We start from the raw sequence: 17442 nt of genomic DNA, 5'->3' as shown, positions 1-17442 counted from the left end.
AATGATGCTGACACTATTATATGAAAAACAAAAATGATGTTAATCCTTAAAGGGAAGTTCGGTTTACAGATTATCATTAAACCTGGACCTCATTTCTGGCATAAAATACGTTCATCTACTCACCGATAACAGTTTGGTGAAAGTCGGCGTCCTTTGGACGATATTTAGAATACTCGAGTATATATATATCCATAAAAGGGGAGTGAACAGGACATTGACAATACAGCCTCTAAATAAAGCATTATCTATACTTATTTCACCAATACTTTAGCTGAATGAATGAATGATCGCGTACTATTGCACTGTTAGTTCAGAGCTGCCGTGTTGTTGTTATTGGGGGCTATCGGGAGGCTTATGGGAAGCTTTTTACACATGCATGTAATGGGATGACGTCATCGACGCACGCCGCTGCAGCACAGCTCATTCACTCCGGTAAGGACGTCCATCGCACTCAAAGTTGTCGTCCACGTCGTCAAAATCTGATAAATATCCTGCCATGTTGCACAAAACTAGCAGTAGCAAACTCTGTGTGAAGTTAGCCTACCGTCACGGAGTAAATAAGCTGTGGCAGCGGCGCGCATCGATGACGTCATCCCAGTAGACGCATGTGTAGAAAGCCCCCCGATAGCCCCTAATAACAACAACACGGCAGCTCTGAAATAACAGTGCAATAGTACGCTTTTATTCATTCATTCGTCTTAAAGTATTGGTGAAATTAAGACAGATAATGTCTTATTTAGAGGCTGTATGTCAATGCCCCGTTCACTCCTGTTATATGGATCTACGCGGATCTCAAGTAATGTAACTATCGTCCAAAGGACGCCGACTTTCACCAAACTGTTACCGTGAGTAGATGAACATATTTTATGCCAGAAATAAGGTCCAGATTTAAAAAAAAAAAAACTTCCCCTTTAATTAAGGCTGGATTTGTTGCAAGATAGAATGAGATACTCCCAGCAAATCATTCATGTTGTAATAAAATGCTTTTTCAGACTGCCTCTTTACTGGAAGATGTTACCAAGCTCAAAGAAGAGAACTTCCTTATTCTACATGGAACTGCAGATGGTGAGGTTTCGAACAGCATATACAAAATATTTGTGTTCATTACTGGGTTATTTAATATCACAATTAATATACTTGTGTATCTGTTCATCCAAAGCGAGGGTACACTTCCAGCATAGTGCTGAGCTCCTGAGCCGATTGGTGAAGGTGGAGGCCAACTACTCACTGCAGCTGTATCCAGATGAGGGCCATGTCCTAAGAGAGCCCCGCAGCATCCAACACTTCCAGCGGACAGTGGTGAACTACCTCCAAACCTGCCTAAAGCACAGCGCCCTTCTAGATTTCCTAGAGGAAGAAGAGGAGGAAGATGACTGAGGCCAGAGGCCCCCTTTACCTTCTTCTGGAGGGACTCTCAAGACAACTGTATGCCATGTTATGCTTTACCTTGGGTCATGTTACCAGGCACAAGAGCAGAGGACTGGGGACCAAACCAAAAGATCACCTCCTATAACTTCTGAAAAATTGATGTACTGTATTACATGTTGCACACAATTATTTCTTGTATTCTGCTGTATGTTTGAGGCCCAGTTTGTTTACTAAAATCACTTGGGATGATACGGACCAGAGAGCCACTGGTTCGGCCTAAAGTTTACAAAGATTTTGAAACATGCATGTCACAATGGCTGCATGATGTTGATTCTTGCATTTTGTGTGTTTTGCAGGTTTTAAATCTCACGCACAAGATTTAAAAGTGGAAAATCTGCTAACAGCCGGGAACACACTTGCAAACATTGAAAATACTTGATGATGTTGCAAAGACAGCCTTAAACAGTTAATGACTGCATAGATGCCTGAGTGATTTCATACAGGTTTCTAAATAAACCAACTGCAGGATCACATACAGAATAAGTCTTATGAGACCAAATATTTGGGACTGCTCTGATGCAGGAGATCTGAATTGTAAACTCTTAAGTTACAATGCCAATCTTCTAGATGGTCCCTGGTGATGTCACTGTAAATTCAGAACTATTTTAGTATTCTTATAGTGTGTTCCCGGCTCCTATAAAGTTAAAATTAAGCATAAAGATCATTCTAAATGTGCCAAATACATTTTGTGGATTTTATCCACTAGTTTTATTTGCATTATGTGATTGACAATGAGTATGGACCTGAGACTATTTATAACACAGGCTTCAATTCAAGAGTGATTACAAGAACATGTAGATGTCTTTGTGCTGTATTTGGATGTAACATTTCTGGTTTGATACATCTTGTCATTTTAACCATTTATTGTGTATTGCAGAATTAAATTATTTCTTTGGACAAACTTCTCAGGCATTACGTTACAATTCTCAAAGCAAGTGCATGGGCCAGATGATCAAACTATCTGCACATGCAGACAGTTTGAAAAGAATGACACTGACTCTTGTCAAACAGCTAGCCCTTGAAAAATAATTAGAAGTTTTTATTTATATTTTACAGCATATCCAAGAGGGCAATTTGGAAGGATGAGTTTGTGGACAAAAAAAGCTCATGGTAGCTAGATTTTAGGATTTTCAAAGCAGTATAATGTGTATAGAACATGCGATTGCATATACGTATAACTGGCGACAAATAACAGTCATTATGTTTTATTTTATTATGTCAGAGATGAGGTCATAATTAAATTCAAGTTATCAATTATTTATAGTCATAACGAATGAGCCCACTTGCTCTATCCGCGTCACCGATCCTCCGTCTGTGGTGAGCGAAATACTGGTACTTGTTAAGTCTATTCTTGAATCGACCAACATGTTCAACTGTCGTCAAAGAATCAAGCGAGATCCCTATCCAATCAGAATACACTTGATCGCACTTTAACCAATCAGGTTAATCTACGCTGTTTCGACGTTCCAGCCCATCATCCAATCAATACTACTGGCAGTTGCAGGCCTGAATCCCTCTTCAACCTTCTACTTTCTGGAGGGGCACCTTCAACCAGCTCCGTGGTGCACTGGCAGTGGCTTCTTTTGCTGTAAAGAATACGTGGAAATAACACTTTAACATAGACACAATGTCCTTTCTCACTGTCAGCAGGCTAGCACCTAAACTTCTAAATTCAAAGGTAAGAGAAGTAGAAACCGACTGTTCTTATTTTTTAATCAAATCTGCTGATGTTATCTTTAAGCTAACTTTAGGCTAGCTTGCTAACAACGTAATAGCAGGGTAGTTAACATTAGCCATGTCAACCACATTGTGGAATGCAGTTGACTAAGTTTCAGAGTGATATTTTTAAAAGCATTTTGACACATTTAAACAATAGCATATATTTCTTGTTGTGTAATACGGTGAATGTTAAACGTCAACTTATGCTGTGTGTGAACGTGCGTCTTTTAGCTAGCGTTAGCTTTTGAACGCTTGCTCTTCTGCTGGCCTGGTGAAGTCACAGCCTGGACATGTTTCCTCAGTGGTTATCAGACCGTGATAATTCAGAGCTTAAGAGTTGGTTTACTCTGTCCTCTGTTCTTGTAAATCATTATTGTGATTGAGCCCTTGCGAACATTGTGATTACCTTTAAACTCAGCTCCAACTTTGTCATTATTCTTCACCCCCGTTGACCTTCACGTTAAGATTTCAACTATTTATCTAATGCCTTCTCATATGATTATGTCTGCAACATACATTGTATGGACCCAACATTTAAAGAATGCTGTAAAACTGGTGTTTTGTATTCCTTTAGAGTCATTTAATATAATAGAAAAATATAGTCCTGAATGGAAGAACCTGATCAATCTTGTTTGTAATTAGATCACATAAATGTATTAGTTGTCTGTATAACTAATAGTTATATCACCTGTCATATGCGTTGGCCAACCTGCTGAAACGCTGCCAATAAAGTCCATCAAGTGAGTTGCCTTCCACTGACTGCAATCTACTATCTTCCGCCACTGAACTCACCTTGATGACCCTAGTATCAAGATGTCACTTACTACTGAAATATTTACAGTAACTTTTCAAATGATCCACCCTGGAGAATGTAATTGGTGACTTAATGGTTTCCCACCTTGCATGAACTCATTTCAAAGTGAGGTGCATCATGTGTGTAGAGCTGGCCTCTGACACACTAAGCTTGTTTCTCTTATCATTTGTTATCTCTGCGCACGAGGTTTAATAGTGAGCTGTTCTTGCACTTGCTTAACATCTTATAACTCCGAACTATGATAGAGGTTTTTGTGAGTCACAGTTGGATTGGGTGAAATTTGAGTCCTGTGATCCTTTTTTTTTTTTTTTTTTTTTTTTGCTTCAGATCAATTTAGTATTTAAGAAAAGTGTGCCTTTGAGGCTTCTCAGTAAGTTTGGAATATTGAAACGTCAGTCGTATCTTTAAAATGCACAAAATGAGTTAGCATGGGGATTCAACTTATTCTCTGTGAAAACTTGTCTGTTCTTAGTATTGTGAAATGCTATATTGTATATTTTTACCAAAACTAATATTTCATCTTTAAACTGGGTTGTGTCTTTTGCTTATTCCATTTAGACCTGATCCAGCATGTGTATGAGTATATATTTAAAACAATGCATTTAGATGAGCTTGAGGGCAAAGTTAGTTTACAGTAACAGCTGAAGGTTTAACCTTTAAAATGTATTCAAAAGGTTGGAGGCTGAGAAATAAAGTGTTTGTGGACATTTTTACCTTTTCCAGAAAACGGAACAGGTTCATTTGTTAACAATAGAAAATGTTAGTTACTAGTAACAAAATCAAGTTGCATGTTTTTTTCCTAAACACAGCTTTTTGAGACTGACCCCTTTAACCTTCTGTGAATGTTGTTGCTCTACTCGGTCTCATTTTACTTGGGGGTGACGGAGTGAAACTAGTGCTATATATATATATATATATATAAAACACCAAGCTGTTGAGTAATCTCTTTCTCAGCTGTGTAAAGAGAGTGCATTGACTGGGGGCCTTAGCTTGATCCCATTCATTTGTGGTCGGGGGGGGGGGGGGGGGAAATCTGATTGAGAGTCCACTTCCTCCCCCAGACTCTTCCCTCATCCATTGAGGGAAGGTAAGGTAGAGGTTGATAAGCTGATAGAAGAATCCTGTTAAAGTGCTCAGCATTAGATGGCTCAACTACCTATTACTGTCACTCCATGCAGCAAGGGTGTTATCAAGCCATGTTGATTACAGTAAAATAGTTTGCTCTCTCAGAAATATTTCATTTCAACATTGTCTGGGACTTTAATGTTTATGAAGTGTTAAGATGTCAGAATAGACACTCGGATGATAAACTGCCATGAAAGTAGGAAACATTTGCTAATATTTGATTTCATCAGCTAAGATGGAAATAATGAAAGGTTGTGATTGATTAAGCTCACCTTTGAACCTGGGATGCCTCTTAGGGTAGGATGTTTGCCAACAGTTTTAAGATGCTTTGTTAATATATGAAAATAATTAAAAGGTGTTAATGAAAACATTCCTAAGCTCAAGAAATATTGTTTGTGAATGTCTTATGCCATTGTTAGAATATTAGAAGACATAAGCACATGAATTGCTCATTGATCTCGACACTGTGGACAGCATGACATTAGTTATTTATAAAGGTGAAGCAATATTTGTATAACCAGGAACATCTTCACATCAAAGGTGAACAGAAAAGAACAGGACCACAAAGATAAAAATGGAAACTTGGATCAATAATCTGTTAGAAAGAAGTTGGAATTCTAACGATCCATTTATTGATCTGTTTATGTGCCATTTTCTGTATTTGACAAGGCTACATTTACTTAACTCATAAACTAATGGGGAATCACATTCGTGTCAGTAGTTTGTGTTGTTATTGTTTTTGTTCTGATAATCAGAATTATACTCCTTCTCTGTCCAATCCACAGAATGCCACTAACTTATTTGTGGCTGCCAGAAATGCCAGCGCATCGACAACAGTAAGTACACTGATTTACGTTTAGTTTTCTGCTTGCCTCAGATTTCTCTGAACAGTTTTATAATTAAAGTGGAGAAATGTGTGCTGCAGTAGGAAGAGGCTCTGTTTTTTTTTACCCTGTGATCTCTTGAGTGTCAGCAGAACATGTTGACCTTTGTGGAGCTACATCCACAGATCAATTGTTTTCAGAAATGCTTACATAGTCTGCTTAGCTTCAAGCCACATTAAAGGAAGTTTTTTTTGTTTTTAATTCCCTCTTTTTCTTTTTTTATTCCCTCAGCAAGATATTGTTTATTCTTTTTTTTTTTTTTTTTTTCTTACTACAGAATCTGAAGGATGTTCTGGCAGACCTTATCCCAAAAGAACAGACCAGGATCAAGAGCTTCAAACAACAGTATGGCAAAACCAACATAGGTCAGGTCACTGTTGATATGGTGAGTAACTTTTGCAATGTTTAATACCATGATGTTGTATATCGAGAGAGTAGGAAAAAAGAAACAAATGTCAGTTGAAGAGGGAGCTGGGCTCCTAGTTAATTTTAGGGAGGGGCATGTAGGCCATTGACCATAGTAAAGATTAGTGGCATGGTAGCGTCACATAATCCATTAAGGCCTTCCCTGGTTTGTTTACTGTGTCAGGTATCACTGTGCGGTCGTCTCCCTCAGAGGTCACAATATGAACTGATTCCTGCCAACAGAGCTATTTCAGCTGAGTCACTCAAACCTCTGCTGTAAACTTCCAATCTTAAACGGGCACAAGTGGACTCACGTTCATTTACACCACTGCAATAAAGCATAATGGGTGGTTTCCATCTGGATTGAAGAGAAATGTACCTATTCTTTTCATTTAATTAATCTTAGTTCAGTCTTTAGGGACTGAAAAATGTGGCAAAACAACTGATGATAAGATATTAAAATTGTAGCATCGGGTAGTACAAACCCAATGTTACGAAGGCAATTTTAGAATGTAATGCACTGTGTTGTTGACAAATTGTTGTTCTTTTCATAGGTCTATGGAGGCATGAGAGGGATGAAAGGTCTGGTATATGAAACCTCTGTGTTGGATCCTGATGAGGTGAGCTTTACACCTACACTGATAATGGCCAATACTGTACATTTGTCAGCGTTGGTTTTAACCAGCAGAGGAATTGAACAGATTTGCAAAACTAAGTTTCAGTTAACCTAGAAGTATTATCTTTATTGATTAATTCCTTCATTAATAGGCTCTGCAAAAGTACTGTTCTATCAACTGTAATACCTCACTTTGTATTTATCTTGGTCACATAAAAACAAAGGGTTGAGTTTTGATATGTAGAAATGCCATCGGTAGAAAAATGGAACATAGCAATAGTTCAAAGTAAAAGTTATCACCTGCAGAGTGACATAGTTGTCACATTTTGTTGGGGGTTAGAGTTTCCAGGCTTCACATTTCAGTTGCATCTCAGGATAGCTTGACCGTGTGTTCAGCTATCCTAACCCACAATTCGATCTTTTTCTCTCTGTCCATTGATGTACAGGGCATCCGCTTCAGAGGTTACAGCATTCCAGAGTGTCAGAAATTGCTGCCTAAAGCTCCAGGAGGTGAGGAGCCACTGCCTGAGGGCCTTTTCTGGCTGCTGGTCACAGGTCAGGTGCCCACTGACGAGCAGGTGAGTGGGAGAAAGTAGTAAAACATCGTGCACCTGAAGCTCAGCGAGTAGATTGTCGCTCCTTTCTGTGGATACTGCTTGTTAGATTGTCCAAGCACTGGAAATCTTTTTCAAATCAGAATATCCTTTTATACTTAAGAAATATTAAATATTTTTTCCGCTGACAGCATTACAAGTCACTCGACAAGAGGGTTTAAAAAAAAACAACTTAGAGCAAAAGCCACAAGGTTCTTTCAAATAGAGAACGATTTCTTGTGACCTGAAGTTCTTTTGCCTACCGATGTTGAACGCACTTATTGTAAGTCGCTTTGGTTAAAAGCGTCTGCAAAATGACCGTAATGTAATGTAATGTAATGTAAAGTGACTGATATGCAAATAAGAGACAGATTCTGTAACATTAAAGCATTTAGATGACTTGGCAACAGTATTTAAGTTGATTTGGATCAGGGCTGTACGTTAACTTTTTCAGCACATAGCACTAGTGCTACAGAGGGTGATAGTTTTTTAGCACAGGACCAGAGAGTTGTAGCACACCCTAAAAATGCCTGTAACCTCTACAGAGGACAATTAATGCAGCTCATCACTTGCACAGTAACATCAGCAAGTGTAATTCATATATACATAATGTAATACAACAATGTATAACACACGTTGTCTTTCTTTAATATGCGGTTGCCCACAACATAGGGGTTATCCTTTATTATTTTAAGCGGTGCTGTCTGACAATAGGAGCATTACGTTACTTGCTTTGTCACATCGAACTTTAGCCAGGCAAACTCCTGCTCCCACTCGGTGTTGTAGCTACGTTTTAGCTTTCACTTTTGTCGTTGGCGCGTTTTCGGTCGGTGTCGGTGGGTCCTCGTTCACTTCATTTACGTTGTTGTCTGTGTCGTCCAGGGTGTCTTTTGTTCGCTTCGTGTTCTCAACGCAAACAGGTTGAAAAAAAAAAAAATAATAATCTATTCATGTTTGTTGGCTCGTGGGAGTAACGTTAGCCACTGTGTACCTGTGCCAACCCAGCTGCATGGGGCAGAGCGTGAAGCTGCGACCGTGAGGACATAACATTAATCACTGATCACAGTTGACTACAACTACCAGGAAGGGTATTCGTGGTACCATCGTAGACATACAGAAGGATTTTTTGATTGATTTTGATTTTTTTTTTTTCCCCAAACGAGATTCAAAACAAGATTTTTTTTTTTTTTTTTTTTGTGGCTAAATCTGCCCATAGAACCAAAGCTACAGGGCAGATCAATTCTTAGCACAGCCATGTTTTATGTCACACTGTACAGACCTGTTTGGATGCTGTTCTGGCATTTCATATTTAGATGGCTGAAAAGGATTGCAGTAGTCAGGGAGTGAACGCAGATGTGTACAGGGTTTCCGCGGAGTCATAAAAAGTCATAAAACGTCATAAATTTAATAAGAAGAATTTTAGGCCATAAAAACATCCAGATTTTCCATACAAGGTCATAAATTACATTTCGCCACGTCTTATTCATCCGTTTCGCCTGTTGCAGTAGCCTAGCAAGCTAGCAAGCTAGGCTACTGTTGCAGTTCTGAGGAATCTGGGTGGTATCGCGTGAACTTCAAGATCCATGCGCCAGTGTAGCACTTCCATAGAAAGCCCCGCGAACTTCAGAGCTTCACTGCCGGTGTTCTGATCATGTAGCCTTGGTCTATGGTCGCAAGGTCTACTTAGCCTAGCTCGTATTGTGTCTTAGCTTTTACTGTCTTAGTGGATTAGTGAACCTATCGGCATATCACAATGGGGAAGTGCACATTTAACGTGTTATGGCTAGAAGACGGTGCGTTTAAGAATTGGCTTAAGCCCGTCGAGAACAATAGATACCAAGCCTATTGCACTCTGTGCAAAAAGACATTGGAGCTCTCCAGTTTAGGCATTAAAGCCTTGAATTCACATGCTAAATCAGAGAGGCATAAAATCTGTGTACAAGGTTTGCAGCGGGTGCAGCCCATCACTCAGTTTTGTTCTCCGTCACTACCCGGTCCAAGCTCAGCACAGCATTCCGTTAGTCTCGCTCCAGCCGCCACACACGGTGCTTTCGGATCAACATCCACGTCGAAAGCGGAGGTCCTGTGGGTGTTGAACACCGTTACGAAACACCAGTCGTACAGCGGGAACGAAGACGTTGCCGAACTTTTCCGAACAACTGATAGCCCTGGTAGGCAGTTATTACCCCAGCTTGTATTTTGGGGGCGGCCTTTATTTGCCCGAATAGACCATGCACCCAGCTATTATTTGAGGCCCGGCTATAAATAGAATAGAATACAATCCTGGCCATAATAGTTTAATTTGTTTCATCAACTGCATGGGGTGGGTGTATTGTCAGAAACAGTCCTCATGGATATACTTGATAAACATGCAGGCCTAGTCAATACATGGTGATACTTCCTTGAACTTGAACTAGAAAAGTGCAATGTCTCGCCAGAGAGGCAGACATGCTGGCAGAGGAAGCTGAGGGCAAATCGGGGTCAAGGATGGCCCAGCTCCTTTCAAAATTAAATGCCCTCAGACGGGCAAGCAAGGAAAAATTGGCTGTGCTAATTTAACGTCACCGTTAAAGGGGACGAACTGAGACGCATGTAGACAGTAGTTGTTCATTTACAGTGGTACAGTTTACAGTTGTTACAGTTGTAACAGTTATTACAGTTGTACATGGTACAGTTGTTTACAGTTGTTAAGTAAATAAAAAAAAAAGATTTTTTTAAAGGAATCGACTAAAGTTATTTCTCATAATTCGTGTAGGTCATAAATTTAAATTATCATGGTCATAAAAAGGTCTTAAATTGTCTTAAATTTGACTGACTAAACCCTGCAGAAACCCTGTGTGTATAATCATCGTCATCTTTGCTACAACAATGTTTCAACTGATTGAGGGACAAACCAGACTAGTTTAGTGCTAGTAGTAGTAGTAGTGCTAGATACTTATGAGAACTACTTGAAAGCTGTTTCAGAGATACTCACCCACAGCTTGAGCCTATCTACCAGTCGTGTCAAAGCTTTGACACAATCTGTAGGGTTTTTATTGCTGTCTGCAATCCTCTTCAAGAGTGATATGAAGATAATTCCAAAAACTGATAGCTGATTGTAACTTTTCACGAAAAGAATAGCTTTTACATCTTTATCCTTTGTTCCCACCCAAGAGTTTAGTTAATCTGTTTTTGACTTTCTCGTTATTCAGGAAGAAAAAGGAAAAAAAAAGATTATCATTATTTTGTGTGTGTGTGTGTGTCTCACGATCCACTTATATCGTGTGCGCCTTTTTTTTTTCTCTAGGTGAACTGGGTGTCCAAAGAGTGGGCAAAGAGAGCAGCACTCCCCTCTCACGTTGTCACCATGTTGGATAATTTCCCCACAAACCTGCACCCCATGTCTCAGTTCAGTGCCGCGATCACGGCTCTGAACAGTGAGAGCGGCTTTGCGCGGGCCTACTCTGAGGGAGTCCACAAGTCCAAGTATTGGGAGGCGAGTTTACATCTTCACACTCATCTTCTTCTATTGAATAGGGGCTTAGCATCAGGGATGGAAATATCTGGAATACAGGAAGTGACCTTAAATGATTTAATCAATTTTAAAACAGTTTATTGCAGACACCGCGATGCATTCTCACGGAGCTGTTGGCATAGCTTTCGACTTTGTTTGGTCTGGTCAGATGTACTCTTTGTAATTCATTTACCATTTTTTTTCTCTCTTTAGTTTGTCTATGAAGACTCCATGGACTTAATTGCTAAGCTGCCCTGCATTGCTGCTAAGATCTACCGCAACCTCTATCGTGAAGGCAGCAGCATCGGAGCAATCGACTCCAACCTGGACTGGTCCCACAACTTCACCAACATGCTGGGCTACAGTGATACCCAGTTCACTGAGCTAATGAGGCTCTACCTTACCATCCACAGGTGAAACTTTAAACACATCTTTAGAGATCATAAAGCAGATTTTATTGTTTTTTTTTTTAAAATTGATTTGTCACATTTTTTGGCTTTATCCCGTTTCTGACACTCGTCGCTATGGTCAGAGTCGTGTAGTTTCATTAATTTATTATCTTGAATGCTGAATTCAGTTTAAAGGGACCATTTATTAAGGGCCAGCACATGATATCCTCAATTTTACAAGGAAGTTATGAAAATGATTATAAAATATAAAATGAGCATTAAAAAATGTGATCCAATATCAACATTGAACGGCTTCACAGCTGTTAAAAGCATTTGGTTCTTAACAAGACAGTCACAAAACATTATTAATGATGAATGATTTAACTAAGTGGGAATCTGCAGGTATAAGTGGTACCCTGTCAAATTCAGTCATGAGCTGAAAGTCCTGGTGTGGTGACAGTACTCCAACTGTCGTGAATTTGCTACATAGCACACCAAATTCTTTTTATTTAACACACCGGGTTGTCTAATCAAAATGCCTCTAGATATGTGCAATGAAAATGGCACATTATGTTGTGGATGAAATGATTACATCGAGACATTATGGTTCACAAATGCACTGTGGTGTTCAGATACGCAGAGTCTGTTGACGGCCAGCATTCAGTGCGCAACAAATGCTGTTTGCAACTATGTACTGAAATGTGTCAGTCGCATGCACAACTACAGCAAAAAACTCAAGTCTCAAGCTGCTTTAGACATTGCTTTTGGTTTTTTTTTTTTTTTTTTTTTTTTAAATGGCTGAGTTAACGGGTTTGATTTGAAATGACCCAATTATAATTTTTTTTTTCTTTTGTTTTTGTGGAATGTTATAGTGACCACGAAGGAGGCAATGTCAGTGCCCACACCAGCCACCTAGTAGGGAGTGCCCTGTCTGATCCTTACCTGTCCTTCAGCGCAGCCATGAATGGTCTCGCTGGTCCTCTGCACGGTCTGGCCAATCAGGTTTGTACACATCAGATCAGTTCATTCTTAGGAAATTCACAAGTAGCCTTCCTCTAAGTCTCTCACCCAGAGAACATTTAAATGTGACAGGAGGAACATTACAGATGTTACTAGCAATGTTGACTGAATTTCACTTGGGTCTCAAGGTCCTGTTGTGATTCTGTCACATCCTACAGTAACACTGCATATTATTAGTAGAACCTGTAATTTTCCTACTAACTTGGAAAAGTTGTCACTTGATGCCCTGTCATGTGTTGTTAAAATACATCAAAGGGAGTTCAGCGTCAACATTTTCAGAAAAAACAGCTCTGACAATGAAAATGATTTGATGCTTCCAGCTCTCACAGGCTGCTTCAGTGTTGAATTTTAAGACTTTCTTTGTAGCAAAATGTCTATATCAATTATCATTAGCTAATTTAATACAATCATGTGATTCAGCTGCCCACACTCCAATTTAAAATGTTGTGTTTCTCATTCAGTTTCACTGGCATTGAAATGTCTATAGTGTCTTTTTCTAAATAACAAACCAGATAGTTTGAATTTTTTTCTCAGAGCACACACGAACAGGGTTTTTTAAATGGCTAAAAGTTAGATCATTTTAGCCATTAATACTTTGCTAAATTCTGGTATATGCATATTTAGCTGTTGTAAATAAGTGGTTGAAATTATAATTTAATTTGTAACAGATGTAAAACTTAACATAAATTCGGTTTCATCTTACAGGAGGTGCTGGTGTGGCTGACTGCCCTGCAGAAGGAGCTGGGAGGAGAGGTGTCTGATGAAAGGATGAGGGATTATATTTGGAACACACTCAAGTCTGGAAGGGTAAGGACACAACATACATCCTTAAACAATGCTAGATATCATCATAAATTCAGTCGTGAGAAGCCTCGTAGGGAGGTCATTGTCTTATCTGCCATACTGCTGGCTGACTGTCGTCCTTTTTGCTTTCAAATCTCATTAACTAAAAAAATGCTACAGTGAAAAGTGAAAGATTACAGCAGTATTTGGAATAGTAGTATTTTAGCACATTATAAAATGGGATTTTTGCTGTGTTGGCTGTAGGTGGTGCCAGGCTATGGCCACGCTGTCCTTAGGAAGACTGACCCGCGTTACACCTGCCAGCGCGAGTTTGCCCTGAAGCATCTGCCCAATGACCCCATGTTTAAGATGGTTGCCCAGCTTTACAAGATTGTACCCAATGTGCTCCTGGAACAGGGCAAGGCCAAAAACCCTTGGCCCAATGTGGATGCTCACAGTGGAGTGCTGCTGCAGGTAAGACACGCGATGTAATTCAACATTAGCCATCTGATTGAAATGCCTCAAGATGTCGGCTTGACTGACTTTGTGTCCCCCTGTGTGTGCAGTACTACGGAATGACAGAGATGAACTACTACACTGTTCTCTTCGGTGTGTCTCGTGCTCTTGGCGTCCTGGCTCAGCTGGTGTGGAGTAGAGCCCTGGGCTTCCCCTTGGAGCGCCCCAAGTCCATGAGCACAGATGGACTGATGACTCTGGTTGGTGCAAAGTCAGGTTGAAGCGCCACCTGAAATGGAGCTGGGGGTTAGTGAGAAGGGTGGGAGGATGTGGAAATATCGAAAGGCAGACATCAGTTGACCCTCTGTCATTTCCAACCCCTGGGATTTAATGGGATTCAAAGAGACAGTACGCTTTTACAGTTATTTCACAAAAGAAGGGCCTTTTAAATTGTCACACCATCAGTGTTGCAGTGTATTTCTTTAACCAATGACAAGTTTTCCCAGCACGTCTGCATATTTGGAATATGAGAGGTACAAACTTCAGATACATACATCCATAACCTTTAGTAGGCTCAAATTATACATAAGACTTACGTCTGCTAGCATCTCAAAGATTTCCCCTGAGCATTGCCTGCATGTTTCTCATTGGGCACCGATTCTGAACTATGAATAGGCAGTGGCATTCAAAGGGAATTGTGGGAGTGAACTACACTTTCTATTGTATTTGTTAAAAGATCTGCTCTGAAATATCTTGCTAAGCTTCTGCTGCTTTGGCTAATTACGTGATTTTTTTTTTTTTTGTCTTTGAATGATATTCCCACGCAAAAGACCATCAAATAAAACTCAAGTTTATTTTTCTTCTATGCAATCTTATCATCACATTCAGTTGTTCCGTGCGTTTCACTCCCACGTATATGAACACTCCAGTTTAGAGAAGAAGAAGAAAAAAAAGGTCCTTGCAATAAAACAATTCGCATTCTGCCAAGAAAAATATTCCAAGACATGAAGTCGGTTAAAAGATACTGCCCCTTTAAATCTTTAATCCCCCCCTTTTTCTCCAACTTGTAGTTTTTTTTTTGTTGTTTTAAAGATGACCTGTAATACCTCTATGATCAAAATAACTGTCTTGTGTATGTAGACCCCCCCTTTTAACTTCTCTATTTTAAATGAGCCTGTGCTCAAAGGGTCTTATGAATGGTAGATAATCAAGAATAATGTACAGTAATAACAATCTGAGCAAAGGGTGTTGTAATTGGCAGCCCTGTAGTGTATCCTTAAGAGCAAGCTTGAATAAAAAGTGGGATAGGGGGATTCTGTAGTTGTCCCCGTCGTATTTAGGTGCGTTTCTAAGTTCATCCCCACAGGAGAGTCCTTGAAAAATCAACTACTCCGAAACGAGCTCTTGCTTGATTGGATTTCCTCATTTGTAGCAGTAGAACCCTACCAGGTCGATTGTGTACCTTTTTTACAAAGGTGCTTTTTTTTGGTGTGGATAATGTATAAATCTCGTCTTTGGGTTCTCATTTTGTGGTTTTATTTATACTTTGTGTACATAGGTATATATATGTATAGCTTGAATGTATGAGCTCTATGCGATCACTTGCTAGTAATAACCACAAAGAGTACCACAGTTTACCAACTCTGTAATAAGTGTCCTGTCTCAGTGTAACGCTTAGTCTCACTGGCCACTGTGTAATTCTGATAACGAACAAAAAAGGAAAAACTGCAGCTATCTTGTACATACAGTTTCTTGCCTAGCTTTGTTGGCTTAGCTGATGCTGTTTTTCAAGTGGTTTCACTTGAACATTTCAAGCTTGCTTTTAAGTTCTGGGTTCATCAACACTCCATGTTAGTGTAGTTTAAGTTCTTGCCTTTTTCTCCAAACAGTCCTTTTGCTTTGCTCGTCAGTAGTTCACACAGATGTTTGATTCGCTCTGCACATTTCTGTCTCCTTTCAGGCTTTATCAGGCATGTCTTTGTGTTTTATTGTGTTCTTCCACGAGGCAGGTCGTCCGAGATGGGGTTATTTTGATCGTAGAGGAGCATAAAGGTTGTATATAACTGGGAAAACTTATCGCAGATGGTTTCAAAGGAGAAACACTTGGGGGATGGGGCTGGATGGGTCAAATGGGCAAGAAAGCACTTGTTGGAAAACCTAACAAAAATTGAAAAATAAAGGTTTTTAATAACACCTGTTTGGTCTTTTTTATTTTATTTATTTTTTTATGATTAAGCTTGGGGAACGGGGGGTTAATAGCTTTACTTTTCATGAAAATTTAATGATCTGAAATATCTCCTCTCTGGAGCCCTCATCAGAAATGTAAAATCCAGTTGAACCTGTTCTGGCATATACAGCTTCGGCTAACTACGTGTTATCCGTATTACTTACAATATTGGTATCTCTTGTGACTGGTGGTGCAGGGCTTGAATTTGTCTTTCAGTTATGCAATCTTCACGTTCGTGAAAAGATGATGATGCAAATGCCCAGCTCACATGCACCAGTTATTAATAACTGGCCCACATACCATAACCCCACTCCGGTTGCATGACGGTCAGCTGCGTCCCTCTTTCCACTATGCTATGCAACAAAGGAAATTGGAACTACAGAACTTCAAAAGGATACTAATGTATTGCTAAAAAAGAAAGTACACCCTCTTTCAAGTCTGAATAAGAGTATTCACTGAGGGGTATTTATCAGGATTTAATGAAGTCTTACTGAGCTCTTAAAGTGTAACTATGACCTCAAATAAACTACAAAAATGATTGACCTTGTCATTATTTATAAGAGCAGATGTTTTTGACAGTTTGCTGGTCTGGAGCATTCAGGTGTGTGTTGACACATCGCCATGGAGGAAAGACATCAGCAACGACCTTCAAAGGAAATTTAACTTTTAATTTTCTTGCTCTATACACGAGAAGTACTGTGGGACCCTCGAAGCCTAGAAGAAAAAAAATAAAATACTACAAACTTTTGGGTAAATCTTTTTTTTTTTTTTTTTTAATTGATTAAAGAAGAAATTGTTGCTGCCCATCAATCTGTGAAAGATTGTAAGATTATTTTCTTTTATTAACTAGTTGGACTCCATCATTCTATAGTCGGAGAGATTATTCACAAGTGGAAATTCTTCAAGACATTTGACAATCAGTCCCGTTGTGGACGTCCCAGCAAGTTCAACCTAAAGTCAGACCACACAATGATCAGAGAAAATGCAAAGTACACAAGAGCCACATCTCAGACTCCCCAGGCCTCAGCATGTTAAATGTTAAAGTTTGTGACAGTACAAGTAGAACAAGTATGGCTTGTTTGGAAGGGTTGCAGGAGAAAGCCTCTTCTCTCTAAAAAGTACATGGCACAGCTTTAGGTTTGTAAAGTTGCATCTGAACAAACCACAAGACTTCTGGAACAATGTCCTTTAGACAGACCAGACCAAAGTGGAGATGCCTGGTCGTAATTTACAGTAGCTCGTTTGGAGAAAACCAAACACGTCACAAACACCTCATACCAACTGTCAACCACTGTGGGCAGTGCAGTGAGTCCACCATGAACTCCTCTGTATACTAAAGTATTCTAAAGTCAAATGTGAGGCCATCTGTCCAGCAGCTAAAGCTTGGCTGTAACTGGGTCATCAGCAGGACACTGTTCTTCAATGATCCCAGCAGCAAACCTACAATAGAATGTCTGAAAAAGAAAAGAAAGAATCAAGGTGTTGCAGTG

General features: G+C 39.6%; 2 protein-coding genes across 3 annotated transcripts in view; both read left to right on the top strand.

Moving 5' to 3' along the window:
• The window catches only part of LOC142389938 (inactive dipeptidyl peptidase 10), a 33507-nt gene extending 31190 nt beyond the window's left edge, over positions 1-2317 (top strand). For both annotated transcript variants that reach the window (XM_075475192.1, XM_075475193.1), the window contains 2 exons: positions 993-1065; positions 1160-2317. In XM_075475192.1, coding sequence (XP_075331307.1) covers positions 993-1065; positions 1160-1377 — 291 coding nt within the window. In that variant the 3' untranslated portion in view covers positions 1378-2317. The remainder of the gene's footprint in view (positions 1-992; positions 1066-1159) is intronic.
• A 620-nt stretch (positions 2318-2937) lies between these two features.
• On the top strand, positions 2938-15918 carry cs (citrate synthase). Its single transcript, XM_075475190.1, has 11 exons — positions 2938-3106; positions 5872-5922; positions 6248-6355; positions 6930-6995; positions 7438-7569; positions 10871-11059; positions 11291-11490; positions 12339-12468; positions 13192-13293; positions 13534-13743; positions 13836-15918. Exons 1-11 carry the CDS (start codon positions 3056-3058, stop codon positions 14004-14006), a joined length of 1410 nt encoding a protein of 469 aa, XP_075331305.1. The 5' UTR covers positions 2938-3055; the 3' UTR covers positions 14007-15918.
• Positions 15919-17442: the final 1524 nt, after the last annotated feature.

Source organism: Odontesthes bonariensis, chromosome 10, assembly GCF_027942865.1.
Source record: "Odontesthes bonariensis isolate fOdoBon6 chromosome 10, fOdoBon6.hap1, whole genome shotgun sequence".
Classification (NCBI taxonomy): Eukaryota; Metazoa; Chordata; class Actinopteri; order Atheriniformes; family Atherinopsidae; genus Odontesthes; species Odontesthes bonariensis.
Note: the sequence above shows the minus strand (reverse complement) of the source record. Positions and strands in the feature narration are given on the sequence as shown.